Below are 23060 nucleotides of genomic sequence, written 5' to 3'. Positions count from 1 at the left end.
TTCACATTTAATTTAAAGTACAAAGTAGGTATAAAAGTTGAAAGTTGAACATTCAAATTGAACAATTTTCAAAAAAAAATAATTACTTCGGTAACTAAAACAATAACTGTAACCAAAAAAATTACAGATTTCAAAATGGCACTATAACAGCGAATTGCAATTTAAAATTACGCAAAAAATGATCATTGATGAAACTTTTTATGCCGTTGTACCGCCCCCTACCCATTTTTCGTCTTAATTGAGGAAAATTTCAATTCGTGGGTACTGGGTTAAGTGGTGACACCGGGTGTGTTTGTAATTTGTATTTGAAGTGCTCCTCTCGAATTTTTTAAACGTAAATTGAGGAAATAGTACAATAGGTATAACCTGACATCCTCACTTCGTTGTAATTTGGTAGTTAGATTAGTTCAAGCACCATGATGCGCATTCCCAACTAACCCAGGCAATTCTTGATAAAAAAATATACATTCCTTCGAATAAATAGAAAAAATTCTACTCAAGTATATTTTTATAGTTTCGCTTGCAGCTATCAGTCTCTTTGATTTCAAGATGTAGGTACATATTGGTAAATACATGTGATGGATTACTTACTGTTTAAAAAGAGTTCTTGTGTTCCTTTATTTACTTCGAAGGACGATCGGCTTTTCGGCTAGTCGGCTACCCTACCCGTGTTGAAAATCATTGAGTTATTTGAAGCTTCAGTGCTGTAAATAAGACAATGGGAATTTTAAAGATGTTCGAAATTTTTACACTGAAAGAAATGATTTTCAAAACGCTTTATTCAGTCCTGAAATTGATGCAATGGTTACTGCACAGTACAGTAATTTTCAAATTACTTCATTTTGATGTAATGATTACATAGGTTAAATCAGAGAATGCATCAAGTGATGGAATGAGTACATCGCCAGGATGGATTTATTGCATCACTTTTCAAAATTCATGTCTATGTTCTCATTACATTTCTTTAAGAACTCAGTCCTGCAGACATGGTATTCAAAACATCATTTGGTGGGTAATAATTAAATCGTACAGTAAGCAAAGATTACATTCCTTAAACATGACTGAGAACCATGTAGTGATTTACTGAATACAGTAAACGATGTACTGAGTACATCGCCATACTGCAATGAAATCATTTTTTTCAAACAGTGAAAAACCTATAAATACTTCGAGGGCCTGAATCAAATATTCTACTCGCGGCCATGTCGTTAAGTGTAGGTAGTTAGGAACGAGAGGTCGCAGGTTCGAATCCCAGTCAGGTAGGAAAATTTTCTTAGGGAAATTAGGTCTAGAAAAATTCGTTGCAGTAAGAATTATTTAGATGTGCGGAGAAACGTGAAATTGATATCACCTATCCCCACTTTTTAAATATTGTTGAATAAAAACGATGGAATGGTTACTACACTTCTGTGTAATAGTTACTTCTCAAAATATGTACTGATTAATGCGTTTCATTCCTATACCAAAATTACCGCGTTTTAATGCACTGACTTTGAGTGCATCGTTTCAATGTAACTATTACTGTTTATTTCTTTCAGTGATTCATCTCATTGTCAGATAAATTTCACCAATTAGTTCTTAGTTATACTTGAATGTATTTACTTTCATATGTACATTTAAAGTTATGGAGCACAGAGATCGTTCCGACCTCCAAGCGGTCGTCAGTTAGGCCTATAATAATTCGAACCCAAAATAAGAATCATACATAAATGATCCATAACTTGTTCCTCACGTTTCAATGTAGCATTACTGATTCGTTCTGTGGACAAAAAAAAACTATGGATTGGAATACTACTTTTTCGAAAAAAAAGTAACTGTGATGAAAACCCACTCAAGTAACTACCTGGTAAAACTGTTCGAAGTTGACAATCAAGTCCTAACTGGACTGCATTGTAGAGTGCTCCTTCTATGCCTTTATACCTCCTTGTAACTTTGGTGATTGAGAAGATTTTACCTTTTTCCAGCTTTGTAAGGCTACTAAATAGTAAATAGTTTGGAAAAGTTTTTTCTTACCTTCACTTGTCTGGCCAAGCTGACTTGGTAATCGGTTGATGTTGATTGTTCTTGCTACAAATTGAAAGATTATTCATCAACGGTGCATTTAAAAAAATAAATAAATAAAAAAATACCTTACTCTGTTGGAAGGATCCGCGTGATTCTAGTAAATTAGTAAATGATTATCTTTTCTCAGAGATAACAAATCGGCAATTAGGTACCTACCTTTGAAGTTTTTCCAGATGGTGTTCGTTATGTTTCTTTCCAAAATTGCTGAAAAAACTTTTTTCTGTCAATATTTCCAACAAGTCTCTTATTTTTAGTCGAAAAAATATCAGTTTTCTTTCGTGAAAATTGCAAAAAAAAAGTTTTCCAGCAAAATTATCAAAAACTCTCACTTATTTGCCAAAATTGCAAAAAAAACTATAAAAAACCTATTTTTTATGAAAATTTATAAAATAGTCTGTTTATTGTTAAAATTTCCTGCCAGAAAGTAAGTATAATTTTTTTTTACCAAAATCTCAAAATAACCCATTTTTTTTAATGATTTGCCCAGAAATTTTATTTTTTATTTGCCAAAATCGCAAAAAATCCAACTTCTTCATGAAGATTGCAGGAAAAACTCGTTTTGTAACTAAAATCGCTAGAAAATTTGTCATCTCAAAACCAAGTTTTGAAAAAAAATTTATTCGTGAGAATAATTATTGTTCGACAGTTCTTTTTTCTTTCTTCGTTTTTGTTAGAACCAAAATAACGTAAATGTTCGGCAAAAACGAATACCTAATGAGTTAATAAGTAATAATGAATAACTTATTACAGCGCTCGTACGTAATTACAAAAAAAAAAAAACAAAAAAAAACTTAGGTAGGTAGGTATTCTTACTATTGTCGCTAGTGCAGTTTGACTCCTTAAGGTCTTCGCAGCGATGCAACGTCGTCAGATCTGTTGTAAGGAAACGTATGTAAAACGTGAGAACTTCGGCACTCTGTAGAGGTACATGTCAAGAATATACTGGAAGCTGAATTAAAATTAAAACCACGAATACTTACTGCAAATGAATAACCAGCATATATTATTAAGCTGGTTGTGTTGATAAGAAAATTGTCGTCGATGGCGTCTCTATATAAGTTGTAGTTCAATCGAGTATAAAAGAAAACAGCGAATATTGGATTATTGGTAAAGTAAGAAGAGGAAAATGTACTTGTATCTGTGTTAATGGAATAAAATACATTGATTTTGTATCACGATCGAAACATTACCATATTTTGTTGGGTCTTCTTCCGGTGTTGCTTTTGTCTTCGGCTCAGGTTCTCCTATGCATGGGGTGTTCTCGTAACTAGAAATTTATTAGAACAGGCGTACGACGTAGGTACCTCGAATAAACATGAAACACCATAGTTACAGCTGTCTTCGTCCACAGCAAATTCGTAGTATATTTCGGAACTCATAAAGTCCAAATACTTCTTCGAAATTGTTTTCTTTGGAAAATATATGGGAAAGTTCTACATGTAAACCAAAATCTGTCAAAATTGAACGAACAAAAAACAAAATAAACTATGAAATAACTATACCTACATGTAACTTTGGTGATTGTGAAGACAAGTTTACGTTTCACTAGCTTTGTAATAAGGCTGGTAAATGGTAGATAGTTTGGAAAAGTTTTTTTTACCAAAATCCTCAACTTGTCCGGTCAAGCTGACTGGGTAATCGGTTAATGTTGATTGTCCTTGCTGCAAATTAAAAAATTATTCATCAACGGTGTATTTTAAAAAAATATTATGCTAACACTGTAAATTTGAAATATTAAGATAAAACAGTTTTGAAAAAATAAATAAATTCGAATTATTGAAGTGAACCCGTTCTAAAAGTTCTACCTATGCTTAGGTGTAAAAAACAACCGAATAAGTATGAAATATTGAAGTGAACCAGTTTTGAATAAATTAGATAATTATTAAAATTAATTTGAAAGCACTTTTCGAAATAAGTATTGAGATAAACCAAAAAAACTGAATTAACTTGAAATATTATTAAAATGAATAAATTCGATATCACTTTTCAAAATATCGAGGGAACCAGTTTTGAAAATTCTATGCTTACTGTCAGTTCTAAATAAATTAAATATGCCATGAAATTGGGTTGGAAGCACTTTTCGAAACATCTAGAAGAACCAAAAAAAAAAAAACTGAATTAATTTGAAATATTAAGGTGAATAAATTCGATATCACTTTTCAAAGTATAGAGATGAATCAATTTTGGAAAAATTTGAAATCACTTTTTCGAAATATTGAGGGAACCAGTTTTGAAAAATTCTATGCTTACTGTTAGGTGTAAAAAAAACTTTAATAAGGGATTTTGTCAATTTTTACGTTTAAAATCAATCACGACTCATTATGTATTCTTCCATGTAAATATTTTTCAATGAAAAAGTATGTAAGCAATATGGGGTCAAAATTTTCTCCTGATTCTTCCCGAAAAATACTACATTTTTGTTGAGTGTCAAATACCTATAAACGTAAAGTTTTCAACAGAAATTATAGACAATCCGGAATTGTCTAAATAACAGGTCACGATGAAAGAATTCGCAAAAAATGTCAATTTGTGCGTTAATAAATCGAACATTATAAAAACAACTGATGAAATATGTAATTTTTCCCATTCTTTTATATATGTATGGAAATATGTGACTTTGGGTATGATATTATCATTATAAAATAATTATTAAATTTATTTACATTCGTTGCTGAATCTCATCAGTTTCACAAAGGAGACAGTCAGTAGCAGACTCTTCAATTTATCTCCCAATGCTGATTGAAAAAATACACGAATGCATTCGTCATTAAATTTATTTCACTACGTCGGCATGTAGAAGAAAAATAATAATATAAACAACAAATGAACTACTAATTATTTTGTCGTGATTATCTGAAAAAAATGCATTTATAGCTGATAGAAAAATTGTCAAATAGGTACTTGAAAAAAAAGAGAGAGATAGAAGCTCGTAATTGCTCGCGAAATTAATTGAATCGACAGATCAGTAATGGATTACTTACTTTTTCAAAAGGGCGTTTGTTTTAATTCTTTTCGTTTATATATTAGGCTATTTGATTTGTATGTAACTACTTCTTGAAAAATTATTGAGTTGTTTTGAAACTGTTGAGGGCTGTAAAGAAGACAACGAGAATTTTAAAGACGTTAATAATATCTATTCATCTCATTGTCAGATAAATTTCACCAATCAGTCATTAGTTATTTACGTACATATAAAATTACGAAGCACCGAGATCGTTTCGACCTCGAGGTGGTCGTCGTTATAATAATTCAAACCATAAAACTTGAAATTTTGAAATAAAAGATGTCGAGTGCTCATTTCATTTTAAAATGTTTTCATGACTGTAAAAAAAGTTTTCAATTTGAAAATTTAAACGAACCATCGCCAATTTATGATTGCAAATTGAGTCGCTTGGATCGTATTTTAAATTTATCATAAATACCTACTTAACCAGATAAAGAATTACTCACTTACTCAAGAGAAAATAAATGAAAGAATACTTAAGTGTATAGAAATCGTCATCACAATCAGTGCACAACATGGAAAACTGATTATTCCACGTGGGTCTGAATTTTGTAATATTTGAATTAAATATGAATTTATATCGATTAGTTTGTGTGAAATCCGACAAATTTTCGACTATAGGTATTTTTTTATTTTCCAATTCATTACATTTCATCGCGGAAATTATTTTACTTTGTCGAACTGGGTACTGCTTTGAATATTACCCTTAATAAAGTAACATTCTTGTTTTATCATTTAATTTTTAATTTCAAAGATTTCGATAATTCTTGCTGTTTAAAGCACCAGGCGATGAAGTAGATTGTCACTTTCGCCTGGATCTAATCACAGATCCGAAAATATACATATACACTTTTTACTTACTATCACCAATCCTTGATTATCATGATTAATTTCCACCTTTGTTTTATTTCATTGTTAGGTAAATTTCTTCACCCCCCCTCTTCTTTCTACAAAACATTCGGTTTTCGAATAATAAAGCAAAGTAGCCTAAAAAAAAAACTTTCAAAAAATTGTTTCAATATAACATATTTTTTGAAGTGAGAAACCGATGTCTTCAGCTTGTGAATTTTTCGCATTTTGAACAATAGGTTAATTTTAAATTCTGCAAACAAAAAACATAGAAACCCGAGCTAAGCAAGGACAAATTTGAGTCGTAATTCCAAGATCAAAACGACTTCATTCAAGAAACGAGAATTTCGTTTTTGATTTATTGGAATTTTTGCAAAAAGGTCAGGAAAATGTATAATTTAAAAAGTATTTTCTCTATTATACAATTACTATAGTAGGCAATGAAAGTTAGCTCGAGATATCCTTCCAAAACAATCTGCAGTTTTCTGCAAGATTCTTCGTTTTAATTTGTATTGAGCTTATCTGTTTCAGAATCAGACGATGTTTCATTAAAAAACATTTCACTTTATTATTTTAAATCCCTAAGTTTATACGAAAAAAAAAAAAACAATAACAAAGAAGAAAATATACTTTTAGAAAAAAGAATAATAAAAAACTGATTCTAAAAATATACTAGGCAGAAAAATTTAAAATAAAAAATACTAATGAACTTGAAGAAGCAGTCTCTTGTGACATCTGTGAAGTTCATTCATGTTTTTTTTTCATTTTTCTGTCTAATGGGTCCTGTTTTAATAATCTCGCTGAAGTGAATTTTTCCCAATAATACCAAGATGTGGCGTCCTAATGTTTGTAGACTTATCTGAAGATACCACTTCCTACAGTTCAGATGTCATATTGCTTTCTTTTGAGCAGCACCCACATCAATAATTCAACATACTCGTATTTACTTAAAGTTATAATTTGAATGTGTCACATATAAAGCCATCAAAATGACACTAAAAAAACAAAGTGTGTTACGATTGTTACGATGAATGAAACTCGGAGCTGGAAAATTCTGTATTTACGACGAGGCAATGTCGTCCAACCCTATTCCAATGCACTGAGGATAGTTTCAGCGTTCCCTCAGCTGCATTGGGTGTGTGAATGTAGCCCTCTCCCTCAAGGAAGTCCAAAAGAGTCATCACTCATCAGTAAGTCCGCAAGATACAGATCTGAGTTGATGCCAAATTGATAGCGAAGAAAATAGACTGAACTCAAATTTAATGTGGAGTTGAGATAGGGGGGAAAAACAAAATTATGCTTTACCTTTCCGTTATTGATGAAATTGTTTCTAGTCATTAACATTTACGTCGCTCGTGTATCCAATATTTGTTCATATTCGTACGCTTCTAATTATTATCCACAGGATTCATTGAGCTCCGGGTTAAATTCCTGCACTCACAAATAATATCTTTTTTAAACCGTGTTTTAATCATTTATATCTCTACTAGGGATTTACAAAACAAACGAAAATTACCTCCCCGATAACATACCATTTCATGTATCACGTTACCCAAACAAGTTTTTTGTTGGAATTTGACCCTTTTGAGGGTGGCAAGATTTTGGATGAAACTCAATCGAAAAACTGAGGTCGTATACCTAGTTACCTACATATTCAGCACTTCGGAAAACACACCAGTTGATATATCACACGTCCATCCTTTTTTTTTTTGAAATCTCGGCCCAAATTTGAGGGGGCACAGCTCCCTAAGATCGAGAGTGTCGATTTTGAAAATGGTCAATGTAAAATCAGTTTTTAGCCAAGTTTCATTGCAGCCAAAATGAGAAACTTCCAATATGGAGTACTTCGAGAAATCGCACATACAAAAATAGCCCCCCATCCACCACTGGAGGGGGCTGCAGGCAAACTAATGGCGTTTTAGTGAGTTGTTGGGTGCGTAGATTATGTGGAAATCGAAAGAATTGAGGTCGAAAGTCGCATTTTTTCGGTAGAATTATGAAATGGCCCTATAATTAAATAATTTCGTCTCTCGATTGAGCAACATTTTTAAGGCGTAGGTACTAGGTTAAGTTGTCTGACCTGGTGTGTTTGTAATTTGTATATGAAGTAGGCTCCTCTCGAATTTTTTTATTGTAAATTAAAGGTAACCTGACATCCTCACTTCGTTGTAATTTGGTAGTTAGTTCAAGCACCATGATGCGCATTCCTTCCCAACTAACCCAGACAATTCTTGATGAAAAAAAATTATACGACTTACATTCCTCCGAATAAATAAAAAATGATAATACTATTTTGAAACTTGAAATTATTGATTGCAATATTTATACTGAGAATAACTGCACTAATGAAAAATTCTACACAAGTATATTTTTATAATTTCGTTTGCGGATATCGGTATTTTTCATTTCAAGATGCTGGTATTGGTAAATGCATGTAATGGATTACTTACTGTTTAAAAATGGTTAAAGTTTCTCTTTCGCACAGCTGGCATACTGTTTTTTTTTTAAAAATTATTGACAAAATTATTGAATTATCTGAAACTTGAGGGTTGTAAAGAAGACAACGGGAATTAATTTCTATTCATCTCATTGTCAGATAAATTTCACCAATCAGTTATTAGTTATTTACCCTTACATATAAAATTATGAAGCACCGAGATCGTTTCGACCTCGAGGTGGTCGTCAATTACTTATAGGTACCTAATGATATTCAAGCCATAAAACTTGAAATTTTGAAATAAAAGATGTCGCGTGCTCAATTCATTTTAAAATTTGTCACTGTAAAAAAAAGTTTTCAATTTGAAAATTTAAACGAACCATCACTAACTTATGATTGCAATTTGAGCAGCTTTATTTGTCCTTGAATATTGAGTTTGTGCAATATTGACGAAGATAATGATGACCTCTTGCATGCTACGAAAGCTGAAGAAATTCACTCTTATAATAATGATTGGTATCGAAGTGATCATTGGATGATCGTTCTTTTTCGTTGTGCACAAAACCCAGTTTTCGGCGTTTCTTGTCTCGTATTTTAAACCTATCATAAATACCTACTTGACCAGATAAGGAATTACTCACTTACCTACTTCGAGAAATCAATTACTTTTTGTGAAATCCGACAAATTTTTCATCCTTATTAAGTAGCATTCTCGTTTTATTATTTAAATTTCAAAGATTTCGATTATTCTTGTTGTTCAAAGCACCAGGCGATGAAGTAGATTGTCACTTTCGCTTGGATCAAGTCACGGATCCGAAATAGATACATTTTTTACTTACTAAGTACTTCAATCCTTGCGATTATCATGATCAATTTATTCTCGGTATCATTAAACTTTTGAACGTTTTAAAGTGAAAGAATGAACTTCGGCTTGCATCTAAAAAGCGCAAAGATGAATTAGAACGTAAACCAGAAGAAAAATTCGTGGTTGAAATGACTATAAAAAGAACTCGTTTTATTATTTTAATTTCAAAGATTTCGATAATTATTGTTGCTGTTCAACGCACCAGGCGATGATAGTTTTTTTGTGTAATTGCTTTGTGAATATATTTGAAACTTTTGTATTAGGTCTTTAGTATGATAGATAGGTACACGAGCTTCGTGCATAATATGTGAGACAATTGAACGAGCAAGAATCAAAACAAAATATGAAATAACTATAGTATAGGTATTACGATAAATCAAGTTTTCGACAGGGATGATAACTGAAAACAATAACCCAGTGGTGTAGCCAAGGGGGGGGGGCGAAGGGGGCCATGCCCCCCCCCTTGAGAGCGAAAATTTGAAAGAAAACATGCAAAAATGGACGTTTTTTTGTTGTTTGGACCCATTTTTTCCAAAAAATTTCGCTCTCGCTTCGCTCGAGCAGTAATTTTGCTTTCATTTTCATGAAATCACCACACATTACAATAGATTTCCAGAAAATTACCCCTCATTTCGATTTTTCATGCCTAAAAATCTGGTTTTGCCCCCTCCTTGAGAAAATCCTGGCTACGCCACTGCAATAACCATTAACTAATAACCACTTGAATGTAGGTATTTTATGAAAATTTGTAACCAAAAATGATTTTTTCTAATAAGAACCTTAAATGATCCGCCATAACTTGTTCATCATTTTTCAATAAAGCCAAAACAGTCATTACTCATCAGTAAGTCGGCAAGATAGATCTGAGTTGATGCCAAATAGACTGAACTCAAATTTAATGTGGAGTTGAAAAATAGAGGAAAACAAAATTATGCTTTACCTTTCCGTTATTGATGAAATTGTTTTTAGATATACATAAATTATATCCCATATTTGTTCATGTTTGTATAGGCTTCCAATTACTATCCATGGGGCATTGAGTTCCGGGTTAAATTCTTGCAGTCACAAATAATATCGTTTTTAAACCGTGTTTTAATCATTTATAGGTACCTATCTATTTTTTTTTTTTTTTTTTTTTTTTTAGATATGATCTGGATAATTAGATTGTGAAGAAATACATAGCCTACTATGAACGTCTGATGTTGTAACCATTAAAAATCAAAAATAAAATAATTAGGTATTTATTTTTATCAAGCTACATTCTCGTTTTATTTTGTATTTTAGAAAAAAAAAAGTAATTCCTTACCCTTTGTATTATTTTAATTACGATCATTGGTGAGTGGTGAAACAATTTCTAGAAATAATTTCACTTTATTATTATACTTAAACCATAAGTTTACACAAAACAAAACAATAACAAAGAAGACAATTTATACTTATAGAAAAATGAATAATAAAAAACTGATTCTAAAAATATACGAGGCAGAAAATTAAAAAAACACACGAATGAACTTGAAGAAGCGGTCTCTTGTGACATCTGTCAAGTTCATTCATGTAGGGGTGGCAAGATAGATAGGAATTGATGTCAAATAGGTAGTGAAGAAAAGTAGACTGAACTCAAATTTAAAGTGGAATTGAAAAAAGGAAAAAACAAAACAAAATAATGCTTTACTTTTTTCATTGATGAAATTGGTTTCCAATTCGTTTTTATTTGGTATTTCTCTAGGTACCTACTTAACTATGCATTCTTGTTAGGTTCCAATTATTTACAAGATTCATCGAGTTCAGGGTTAAATTCTTGCACTTAATGCCTTCTTTAAACCTTGTTTTAATCATTTATATCTCTACCAGGGATTTACAAAACAAACGAAAATTGCTGGAAAAATCATTACAACGACTTTCAGTCATTAAAGAACAAATTCCATTCCTGGAAAGAGAATGTGAAACATTACAGCCAACAATACACGATAAAAAAATCCAAGTTGAACGGCTAGAGAACGAAGTAGAAGCTGAAAAGGAAGTTGAAACAGAGGTATCTTTTCCCTGGAATTGTGAATGTGTTCATTAGTCTATAAATATTAATATTAAACGAGTTTTTTTGATAGGCCGAAATAACCACAAACGGAGCTAAAACCACGTTGAAAAATTGTGAAAAGAAATTGAACTCTAGAAAACAAGAATTCGAACAACAGGTTGCTCAAATCCAGGTCGTGTGGGAAAACGTTTGTGAAAATCTACAGTCACTTTCGTCAACTGATATAACTTTATTAAAAACAATGAAAAATCCACCTAAACCTCTGAAAGCTGTAGTAGAAGCTTTGGCTATCATCAAGGTCGTTTTTTTCAACAACGTCGCCCTCTTTTTATTTCTCATAGACTATTTTTAAATAATTTTTTGAATCTTTTATAAATAGGAAATCAAACCAGAAAAAGTACAAGAATCGGGTAAAGTAGTCGAAGATTCTTGGAGACCTACGGTCAAGTTTATCGGTGATCCGAAGTTTATCGATATTTTAGTGAATTTCGATAAATCAGAAGTATCCACTCGTAACGTTCGTATTTTTGAAGAGAAAATCGCATCGAATGAGGATTTCGACGGTGATAAAATACGCAGCTGTTCGGTGGCTGCTGAAGGTATTTTTATTAGTCACATTTTTACACGTCTTGATGACATCAGGCTCATCGCAAACCCCTTAATTTGCTCTTTAGCCATTTACAAATGGATCATGGTGATCTACGAGTACACCCAAGTCACTAAAATGGACTCTGATGTGAAACTAAATCTGAACGAGGCCGAAGAAGAGTACGCAATTGCCGAATCTAATTTCAAATCTAAAGAAAAGAATCTCGAAGATGTACGTACAAAGAGAGCCAGTTTAATCGAGACATTAGAAAAAGAAAAAACTGAACTGGATTGTTTGGAGAAAAAAGAGAACTTATTTTTCAAGAAGAAACTTCGAGCCGAAGAGTATGTGAAAATATTACAGCGTAAGAAGTCTCAGTGGATTGAGAAGAAAGCCATTATTGATGAAACTTTTGATACTTTGATAGGTACGAGTATGGTGTGCATTTTCCTATTCTGAATTTTAGGATGTCTTCAAAAAATGGGGTTTGCTTTCTGTGTTAGTAAATGTGAAATTTTATGTCTGGTTTTAGGAGATGTATTACTCTGTGCCACTTCATTAACGTATTTAACTGCTTTACCATGTCAGTTCAGAGAATCCAAAGTTAAAGCTTGGTATTCTACCATTACAAATGCAGGAATCAGGTGTAGAGGTGACTTCAAACTTGGAAATATCCTCATGGATGAGATAGATGTACAAAAAGAACACATCATTGGACTACCCGAGGGTGACTTTTATCGTGAAAATTTAGCCATGATCAGGTTATTGCTGAAACATCTTCTGGCTCGATTCTTCCTCTGAGGTATTTTCCAACCATGTGAGTTGATTTTACAGATGTTCTGGTCGGTATCCAATTTTAATCGATCCTCATCATGTGATGACTAAATGGATCAAGAACTCGAATAAGAATCTAGTCGTAATCCAGCCCGAATGTGTTGACTATCTGCAACGTCTAGAGACAGCTATTGCCTCAGATCATCCTGTGCTTTTGGAGAACATTGGGCAATATTTAGATACAATTCTGTACCCTTTATTGGAGAAGAGGTATTTTAGGGCACCTTCTGGTTTATTCGTCAAGTTGGGTGAAGCTTCGATCGAGTACAAGCCTGAATTAGAGTCAGTTAAAGTCACTTTTCCACTCTTTTTCTTCTTTCTGAGGTATTGGGTTATTATTGTAAAAGATTTTAAACGTTGATAGATTATATTTAACCACATTCATGGAGAATCCTCATTTTACCGCGGAAATATACGATAAAGTGACCATTGTTAATTGCACGATGCCCAAATGTGCCTCGGAAATGATGCTTTTGAAACAAATCATGATGAGAGATCGAGCCGATCTGTACCTCGAATATAATCAAATCGCTGTACAGTTATTGGATTTGAAAAAGTTGGTATTTTTCAGGGGGGGGGGCAGTAGCTTCATCTGAGCAGGGCTTATTAAATTGTGAGTTTACAGAGCTGCTAACGAAGCTGAGATTAAGATCTTATCAGTCCTGTCGACTGATCAAGATATTCTGGAAGGTGATGACGAGCTAAACGTGGTCACCATGAGCTCGATGGTCATAGATGAGAATTCGAAAAAAGTATCCGAAATTGAGTCTCGTATCGAGACCATTCAAAGCACTCAGAGTGAATATTCCTCCAACACCAAATATTTCTCGAATCTGTTTCAAATTTCAAGTAAGCTCTTTTATGCAGGAGTATTTTTTTAATGACGAGGAATTCCAAATTATTTGTGGGTGTTTTCAGCGAGTTTGCGAAATTTATGCGATATTTATCAGTTTTCTTTGGATTGGTTCGGTAATTTGATCGGTTCAACGGTGGAAAGGATTGAAAAAACGGGTAAACCTGAACAAAGATGCGAGACTATTACGGAATTGGTGTTGAAAAATTATTTCTCTATCAGTATTTTCGCTCTTGAAGAGATGGTATGGATAATATGCTAAAATTTTGACATATTGTTCGAGTGATTGAAGGACTTTCAAGATGAAAAAAATCTGTTTCAGGATAAGTTAATTTTTGCATTTTTAATCGCTGTTAATTCCATGCTTATGAAAGGTACTTTGGATGAAATCCAACTGCAGATGTTTTACGAGATTTTAAAAAGTTCAAAGCCTGACGAATGCATCAAAAATATGGATTTTTTGAAGGTGAATTGTGTTTTGAAAATGCTTGAGGTTTTGGAAGTGGAAAAATTGTGTTATTCTTGGGGAATTTGCAGACTATTCCAGAGGACGTTGAACAAAACAAGTGTCAGTGGGTTGAAACAATTGGGAAAAAAGGGTTTCCTGATTCTTGGGTCCAGCTGAACAGTTTCCAAAAAGTATTACTCGCTCAGAGTCTATGCCCTGAGAATGGTGTTCAAATTATACTCAGATTTGTGGAAGGTATGATGGCGATGAATCTGCAAACGTAGGTATTGCGATCATTTCATAATTTGAGTGATTTATTTGCAGATGAATTGGGTAAAGAGTATTGTGACTTTGGCTCATTCGATTTAAGTACTGTGTTCAAAGATTCAAACTGTGATATTCCCATTGCCATTGTGTTATTTGACGATTCGGAACCGTTGAAATGTATTTTCAATTTTGCCCTTCACATGGTACGAGTATTTCAAATGAAATGAGTCAATTCTGACTTGAAACCGTGAGACTTCTCATTATGATGATTTATTTTTAGGGCATTAGTCCGGAAAAATGTCTTGTTGTGACTTTAACCAAGGCTGTAAGTTCCATCCAGACACATCTAGAGCAATCAATGTCTTCAGGAAATTGGCTAATAATCAGGAATTTGCAAAATTGCCAGAATCTGTTACACGAAGTTGGAAAAGTATGAACTTAATATGCTTTTCTGTGCTTCCATACGATCAAATTGAGTCTTTTTTTTTCGTCTTCAATGTATTTTATTTTTCATTCCGAAGATTTGCGAAGATCTAGCTTCGAGTTCACCTCATCCAGATTTCAGGTTTTGGATTATTCTCGAGCATGATTCATTTTGCCCCTCGAAGATTCTCAAAAAAAGCCAGCTAATTGCCTACGGTGCTTCTAAATACGTTAATGTTGAATCATTCAAGTGTGTAGGACTTGGTTATTTTTAATTTATTCGAACGAATCCGATTATGGTAAATTTCCACTCTTATTGGGTGTCTTATAGGAAGGAACTCTTGATACGTTTGAAAATCCTCGACAACGAAGATACAGTTTTAAATACAGACCTGATTCCAAATTTAATTACTTTTCACGAAACGCTTCGAGAAAAACCCATTGTTTCGCCCTGGACTTCATTCCACGAGTTTACTGATACTGATCTACTGATCGCTGGTCGAGAAATGAGTGTCTTTATCAACAAGCACGAGGTGAATTTGGAAACCCATTGTTGATTTGTTGTTTTAAAAATTAGTGGTTGGAGGATTCCTCAAGTTATTTCTACCTGGATTTCAATGTTTCTAGAATGTTCCAGCCTTTGGCTTGGTGGCATTTATGCTGGAGTGTTGTTACGGGAATCAAATCGATGATCGAGGTGATTCTGAATATGTCGTTGGCTTGATGAAAAGCTTCTACAATGATGAAGTTATTACAGCGGTGAAAAGTGAGTGATGATTTGTATTTCGATGTGTTGACACTGGAGACGAATGTGCTCCTTGCTTTTGCTGGCACGTTTATCTGCTTGTAGAACAACGATAATTAGCGAAAGTATATTTAGATGAGCATTAATTGAATTAGCGTAGTTGTTTTAAATGACAAAATTCGCCATTTGTCTAGGTACATTACTCGTGCACCGCATCAGACGGAGAGGTTTAAAAAACTTACCCTAAACAAATGCTATAAAGTATGCCGATTTGAAGTCTTAAATTACAGAAATTGAAATTAGAAATATTGTTGGCTAGTAAAAACGAAATTAAAATTTAGTAATTGATCTGTTAAAGCTGGCCGAAATTTGAGTGCCAAAATTTGATGCTGGCCAATGTACTTTTTCAAGATGAGTCCTCCCATTGATTTCGAAAAACTCATTTCATTATGTAATGTATCTGCTCCAAGATTTTTCTAGATCCTAGCCTAGTACGCTGAAAGTCTTTGGGTTGTTTTCATCTACATACAATATACATATTAACTGAAAGAATAAAAACTGAAAATTATGAAGTAGTGCTCTTCAGTTTTTCCTCAATATTTCTCTCACGTCCTTTTTACTTTTGAAAAGTTGTTCAAAAAGTTTCTTTTTTTTTGGTAAAGCAAAGAAATGTACTAATATTTCGAGAAAATAAAATGGTAAGACATTTCAAAAATTTTCGGACAACTGTATAATCACATTCTCAGCAAACAAAATTACTGAATTGTTTGTATTTGTATTTTATAACTAAGTACGAGTATAACGTCTGAAAGAGAATTTCACATTTATCTTTCACACGGTGGAAGATCTTTGCTTTAATAAACAAAACTTATTTAAATATTTCAAACGTAACAGAGGTTTGGTCATGGGATTCAGAAGAATCAGACTCACCTAAGTACGTTTTCTTACGATTAGATAGCTAGGTATTAAAATAAAGAAACGGTAGAGTGCTGATGCACCTCAACTTAACAACAGATTTCGCCATTAGTGTAGGTATACCTTACCCACGTAGGCACGTACCAACGTACCACATCGAAAGAAGAGGTTTAAAAAAAATTTACCTGTACGAGTAATGATGTTGAATCCGATAAATGAAAATAAGATTTTTTTTGTGAAAAAAGAACCCAAAGGATTAGTCTCCAAAGTAAGGGATTCTTAAAAGTTTTGAAAAGTTGGTTGAGATTTTTCAGGAATTCTGTAATTTTCTAGAATTTTGCTTCATTTTTAAGAATAATTTTTGAATTTTGGCCTCGTTTTGCCTACTAACATAAAAATCTGAAGAAATCATCATAAAATTCATATGTAGTTTATCGAATTCAACACCTGTTTTATGGTTGCGCACTCTAGCACTCCTTGCCCACTTTTACCGAGTGTGATGAATAAAATCATGAAATAAAACCGCGAAAAAAATACATTTCACGATTTTTCATTTCAATTTTAATGAAATTTTAGAAATCCGGCAGAAATGGATTTTCACTTACATTTTTCAACATTTTTAATGGAGAAATTTTTTGGATCAACTTCATACTGGACTGACGAAAAAATAAAATAACGATGAACTTAAATAAAATATTAAAAAATGAATAATATTGAATTTCTTGTTCTTGTGCATTAATTTAATTTTAAAATACATAGCTAGATTTAAAAGCTTGAAAAAAAAATGATTTTTTCATGCACCAAACCATTCATAGAACTTTGAAACGTGAAAAAAATCTGGGATTAGTTTTTCATCAAAATTGAAGTAGGTAAGTAAGGGATTTTGACATGGAATTATACATCCATGATTTTTGAAAATTAAAGTAACTACGGTTAATAAGGTTATATTATATCCTACAAGGTTTTTTCGCGACTGTGGTTGCTTTTTCATCATGCAATTGTAGTTGTTTTTGTCAATGATGATTTGAAATTTTGGGACGGGGTTCATGAAAAATTGTCAAGCAATTTTTAATTTGCACGATAAATTATTTTTTTGAATTCAATTTTATAAAAATCAGATATATTTTTATCGACAAGAAGTATTACGTAAGAATGAAAAATCAGAAAAATAGAATTTTTAAACTGATGTTGATTCTGCCATCACATTCAACTTTATAAATTATAAAAAAGATCAAGAAATGAGAAATCAGCTTCAAGTTGATATTTAAAAGCGAACTTAGCAACCAATGCAACTATTAACCAATTTATGGTGAAAGCAAAATATGCAAAAACTATATTGCAATCAGCGAATAGCTGATGGCTTGTTTCGACTGATTTCTATTTTTTTTTCTTCTGATGAAAAAATTGTTAGGTGGACTAGTTTTCAATCAATTTTGATCGAATAAGTATTCATGTGTCATCATTTCCACTCCAACTTTACAACAAGATGTCTAAATTCAAATTTAATCCCATCCGAGTAGTTAAAGAATTGCAGAAATGGCTACAATTTCGGACACTAAAAACGAACGTTTGAATTTTTAAAATTATACCTACTCGTTATTTTGGAAGAAATAATGGGGATGACAAATTCAAGATTGCTTACATGGACAACGGCGATTAAAAATTTATTAACTCCTTTATTACTATGATGTAACGGGATAAGTGGTGCCTATTGCATTAGTGTAAAGTTAGGTATATGGTGGATCAAAAGCTGTCAAGAAACAACCAGACCACAGCTTGTATAGAGACCAGAAAAGACGATTTCCAAGGTTAAAAACTGTCTCTACGTACATTAATTTAGTACATAGTTCTGCACAAACCTATATGTAGCTTTCAAGTACCTGGTACTTACCTACGCATTTGCGCCGCTTGCTTTGGAAATACCGTCCTTAATCTCGAGTATTTCGAAGTTTTGATTATTTGTACTTTAGTCTTCAAACGAATAATTATTTCTTGCAGCTGGAAAATTTGTGGAATCTGGGCTAATTCATTCGAAGAATGCATTACTTCACAATACTTCGAAGCTGTACAATTTCATTGAAGAAATGCTCACCTTGAAACGCAAATCAGATGGCAGGAAACTTGTTTTTAAATTACTAAAAGTTCAGATGAATATGAGAGGATTCACTCTAGAACAGACACCATTTACATAGCGATTCTGAATTCTTGGAACTCATTTGTATTTGAGAAAACAATTTTGTTGAAGAGTTTTATTGTATTGAAAAAATTCATAAATTTGTCGCATGTAGTTTGTATTATTATTCGATTTTATTGTATCTGCCATGAGTTTAGATATCATTGTATGCAACTGTGGTTATTTTTGAAAATCAGGCTGCTTCTGTTTCAATTGCAATCATGGCCCCAATTTTCTAAAATGTGTTAGGGTTCATCTGGATCAAAACACATTTCCTTTAATTTTTCAAAAATCAAGTGTGGAAATCCAATATCAATGGGAACAAACCTTGGGAAATAGTTCCTAAATTGAAGGAAAGGATAGAAAAATGCGATCGTCAATAAGCGATTTGTTTCAATTTTATATATATAGGTATTAGTATCCAGACATGTCAACTATTGAATGGGTTAATTTTACTATACAAGTGGACTGACCAACTTCTCAACTATAGTTGACAAGTTGGTCAGTCCACTTGTATAGTAAAATTAACCCATTCATTAGTTGACAAGTCTGGATACTAATACCTATATATATATTGTGAGGCTGACCTTATTGAGTACGAGTACGAGTACGCCGCGGCCGAGAGTAGTACCTCTACCTAGACCTACTTGTAATTGCGTTTGATTCACATAAACACATGATGTAAGCGAATAAATAAGTTAAAAATTTACTTACTAACGAAGGGTTCTGATTTATTTCAGTTGTTGGGAATGTGCATGGAAAGAAAATACTAGTCTCAATTTTCTTATTAACAATTTTTTTTCAATAAGATTAAAATTTACAGAAATTAATATTTCGCTACGTTGGTACTTGTAGAAGTCTGAGTTTGTAAATGATTAGGTAGGAAAAAAAAAAAAATGAATAATTTGAAAATTAGAAAAATCATTCGTGTTGTAAAAAAAGGCATGTTGAAGCAAGAACATTCAGCTGGAATTGGTCATTAATTGACCTGTACAAAATGATTATTGATCAGATTTATTCGGATCTGTCCTAGAAGTCAGTTCTGAACAGATGTAGGTGCAATCACAAGTTTGATCTGGCCAAAGGTTTGTTCAGATGAATATGAGAGGATTCACTCTAGAACTGACACCATTTACACAGAAATTCTGAATTATTTTTGAAACTTGTGATCACGTACCTTACATAACAACAGTTGTAGGTACTGTCCCAATTTTGTTAAGGGTTTTATTGTAATGAAAATCCATAAATTTGTCGTAGTTATTAAACGCAGTATTTCGACTCTATTGTACATATGTATGTACCATGAGTTTTGGTATCATTGTAAATTTTGTAAATCAGGTTGCTTCTGTTTCAATCGCAATTACAGCCACAAGTTTCTATTGGGTTCATTTGGATCAAAACACACTTTCCTATTATTTTTCATGCCTAGATTCAAATTTAATGTCATTCGAGTAGTTGAATAATTGCAGAAATGGCTGCAATTTCGAACACCGAAAACGAATGTTAGAATTTCTAAAATTATACTGCGTTAATTTGGAAGAAATAATGGGAATTACAAATTCAAGATTGCTTATACTTCTTCTGATCTACGTTATACGCCAAACGTTGCATCATCTTGCATGTTAGGTTTCCTCATCTGTCAATGTCATCTACGAAGTGCTCAATTGTCTTGGGAGATTGAACCTTTCTATAATGGTCCAACAGAGTGGTGGTATATGCAAAGTATTAAATACGTCAAGAGGGCACTGGAACAACAACAACCCAAAAAAATGATAAAATGTTGAAAAAAAGTTGGAAAATTGAAAGTTTTTTGAAAGTTTGAGCTGGATACAGATGTGGGGAAGTACACATTGGTCAAAAGTTTTGAAACTGCTCCCACTTCTTATTGTGTTCATTTGGCAATGACTTGTTGCCCAGCTTAATTGAAAACGGAAAACAACCCTTTCCAGTGACCATTATGGTTTTTTTTTAAATTTTAAAAAATCAGGTACCTATACATTTCATTCTTTTATAATTTATCAGTGTAATGGTGGAGCCGATGAGAAAATTCATGAGAACAAAAAATGTCCCAGTTGATATTTTGCAACTCGTCTGAATATTTTATTTCTAAGGAATGAAAATAAAAATTCTGGGTTTGAGAAATACCATTTTAAGTGCAGTGCACGTACGTATCAGTAATTGTACTAAAACACTCCAAAAATGAAATTATTATGACCAGAAAAGACGATATTCAAAGTTGAAAACCGCATTCTATAGTACGTAGTTCTGCACAAACCTGTAGTTAGTTTTCATGTCTAGTATATTCAGTTCTTTACTTACCTACACATTTGCGCTGCTTGCTCTAGATATATTTCCTTAGTCTCGAGTCTTTTATTATATGTACTTTAGTTTTCAAACAAATGATACAATTATTCCTTGCAGCTGGAAAATTTGTGGAATCTGGGCTAATTCATTCGAAGAACGTATTACTTCACAATGCTTCGAAGCTGTATGATTTCATTGAAGAAATGCTCACCTTGAAATGCAAATCAGATAGCAGGAAACTTGTTTTTAAATTACTTAAAGTTCAGATGAATATGAGAGGATTCACTCTAGAACTGACACCATTTACACAGCGATTCTGAATTTTTGAAAATTTATATTATGAAGGTTTCGATTTGTCCAATTTTAAGGGTTTTATTGTAGTGAAAATCCATAAATTTGTCGTAGTTATTAAACGCAGTATTACCTATTATTCGGCTTTATTGTATCTGCTGTGAGTTTCGGTATCATTTCATGCAACTGTGGATAATTTAGTAGGTAAATCAGGTTGTTTCTGTTTCAATTACAATAATTATGGCCCCAATTTTCTAAAGCTTGTTTCTGTTCGTTTGGATCAAGACATAGTTTCCTTTAATTTGTCAAAAATCAACTATGCAAGTAGATAATTTATATGAATTTGATCCAATATCAATGGGAACAAACTTTGGGAAATGGTTCATAAATTGATGGAAAGGATCATGAAAACAATTGTAATTTGATTGGAAAATGCGTTCGTCAATAAGCGAATTGATTCAATTTTAAAATTACTCGATGCTCTGGAATGGTTTTGCTCTTGACCTATCTAAAAAAATATTCTTCGAAAGCTGAATTTTACTTTCATATAAATTACTTGGGCGTTCTATTCATGTTCTCAAAAATTAAATTGCTAGTAAAATTACTAATCTAAAAATAAAGCTTAATATTCACAAATAAAAACTGTTGACAAAAATGACTTAGTATTTCAGAATTTCACAAGAACAAGTATGTACTTATTTTTTAAACTGCACTTTTCAGATAGACATGATTAAAGACATAAATCGCTAAAAGAAAAAAATAACTTACCAATAATTGTGAATCTTCCATGTTGATATAGTAACTTACGGCATAATTCGCAGGGAAGTGATCTCAAAAATATTGAAATTATCCTTTCTCCGCTTTGCTGCGTTGGCACTTGTAGAAGTCTGATTTTGTAAATTATTCAAAATATGATTTAAGTGGGTAGGTAAAAATAAATAATTTGAAAATTAGAAAAATCATTTGTGTTGAAAAAAAAGGCATGCTAAAGTTTGAACGTTCAGCTTGAATTGATCGTGAATTGACTTGTATAAAATTATTACCCTAAAACCATGTTTGATCAGATTTATTCAGATCTCTCCTACAGGAAATCCAATCATGTTCTGAACAGATGTAATGCAATCAAAAGTTTGATCTGGCCAAAGATTGGATCTGGTCTAAGTAGTAATCTGATCTGATAAAAACAATTTGTTTTCTCCTGATTGAAAAACAATTACTTACTTTTCCTCCACTTTTACCCTTCAACAATGCAGTGTAAGTCTTCATGTGAGATATTGAATTCTGGTAGGTAAGTTTAATCTCTATGGAGGAATTTCATTATATTTGGAACATTGGAAGTGATTTCTTAGAGAACTTTGGAGAATACAGGTACAGGTGCAACTATCGGAATAGTTTGAAATATTTTGAAGTTGTTTTTCAACTACAGTTCTGACTGGATTTGTTAAATTTGTTGTTGCTGACAAAATGAATTTATTAGTACCTAATGTATAGATAAGTATATTATTCCTGAAGTTTGGAGTGATTTACTAGCTTCACAGTAGATTCTGCCATCCTTGTTGAATACTGTCGCATTTGCATCATTTTGGATTGTAATATTAATTGACTTCCCACTTGCACCATCCTGTTCTCGTCCTCCGTTACCTCCTCTGACTGAAACTGTGAGCCCTTGCAGATTCTCAAACGTTTTGCCTATTCCCAAGAAATTTCCTCCTGGACCTCCTGGGTATCCCTCTTGACCATCTGCTCCACTTGGTATCCTTTCAGGTGGTGGTTTTGATGGTGGTGTAGAGATTTCAATATTATTATGGAAAAATAATTTAGGTACCTACATATAGGTTGAATTCCGCGCAATTTTCATAACATTTGATGTTAAAATGGTTTCGAAATGACTTGTTTTCAAATTTAGTAGGTACCTACCTATATAAAAATTGAATTCAAAAAACATTAATTTCTTTATTTAGATG

General features: G+C 32.5%; 2 protein-coding genes across 2 annotated transcripts; both read left to right on the top strand.

Annotated features, from left to right (window-relative positions):
- The first annotated feature begins 10445 nt into the window (after positions 1-10445).
- On the top strand, positions 10446-11638 carry LOC135834814 (dynein axonemal heavy chain 3-like). Its single transcript, XM_065348817.1, has 2 exons — positions 10446-11251; positions 11325-11638. Exons 1-2 carry the CDS (start codon positions 11027-11029, stop codon positions 11604-11606), a joined length of 507 nt encoding a protein of 168 aa, XP_065204889.1. The 5' UTR covers positions 10446-11026; the 3' UTR covers positions 11607-11638.
- A 1639-nt stretch (positions 11639-13277) lies between these two features.
- Positions 13278-18925, top strand: LOC135834637 (dynein axonemal heavy chain 7-like). The gene is made up of 9 exons (XM_065348606.1): positions 13278-13774; positions 13853-13996; positions 14068-14233; positions 14303-14448; positions 14526-14675; positions 14767-14918; positions 15000-15201; positions 15296-15434; positions 18327-18925. Exons 1-9 carry the CDS (start codon positions 13772-13774, stop codon positions 18518-18520), a joined length of 1296 nt encoding a protein of 431 aa, XP_065204678.1. The 5' UTR covers positions 13278-13771; the 3' UTR covers positions 18521-18925.
- The last annotated feature ends 4135 nt before the right edge of the window (positions 18926-23060 follow it).

This window comes from Planococcus citri, chromosome 1, assembly GCF_950023065.1.
Source record: "Planococcus citri chromosome 1, ihPlaCitr1.1, whole genome shotgun sequence".
NCBI classification, from domain to species: domain Eukaryota; kingdom Metazoa; phylum Arthropoda; class Insecta; order Hemiptera; family Pseudococcidae; genus Planococcus; species Planococcus citri.
This window is presented reverse-complemented; position numbering and strand designations above follow the sequence as displayed.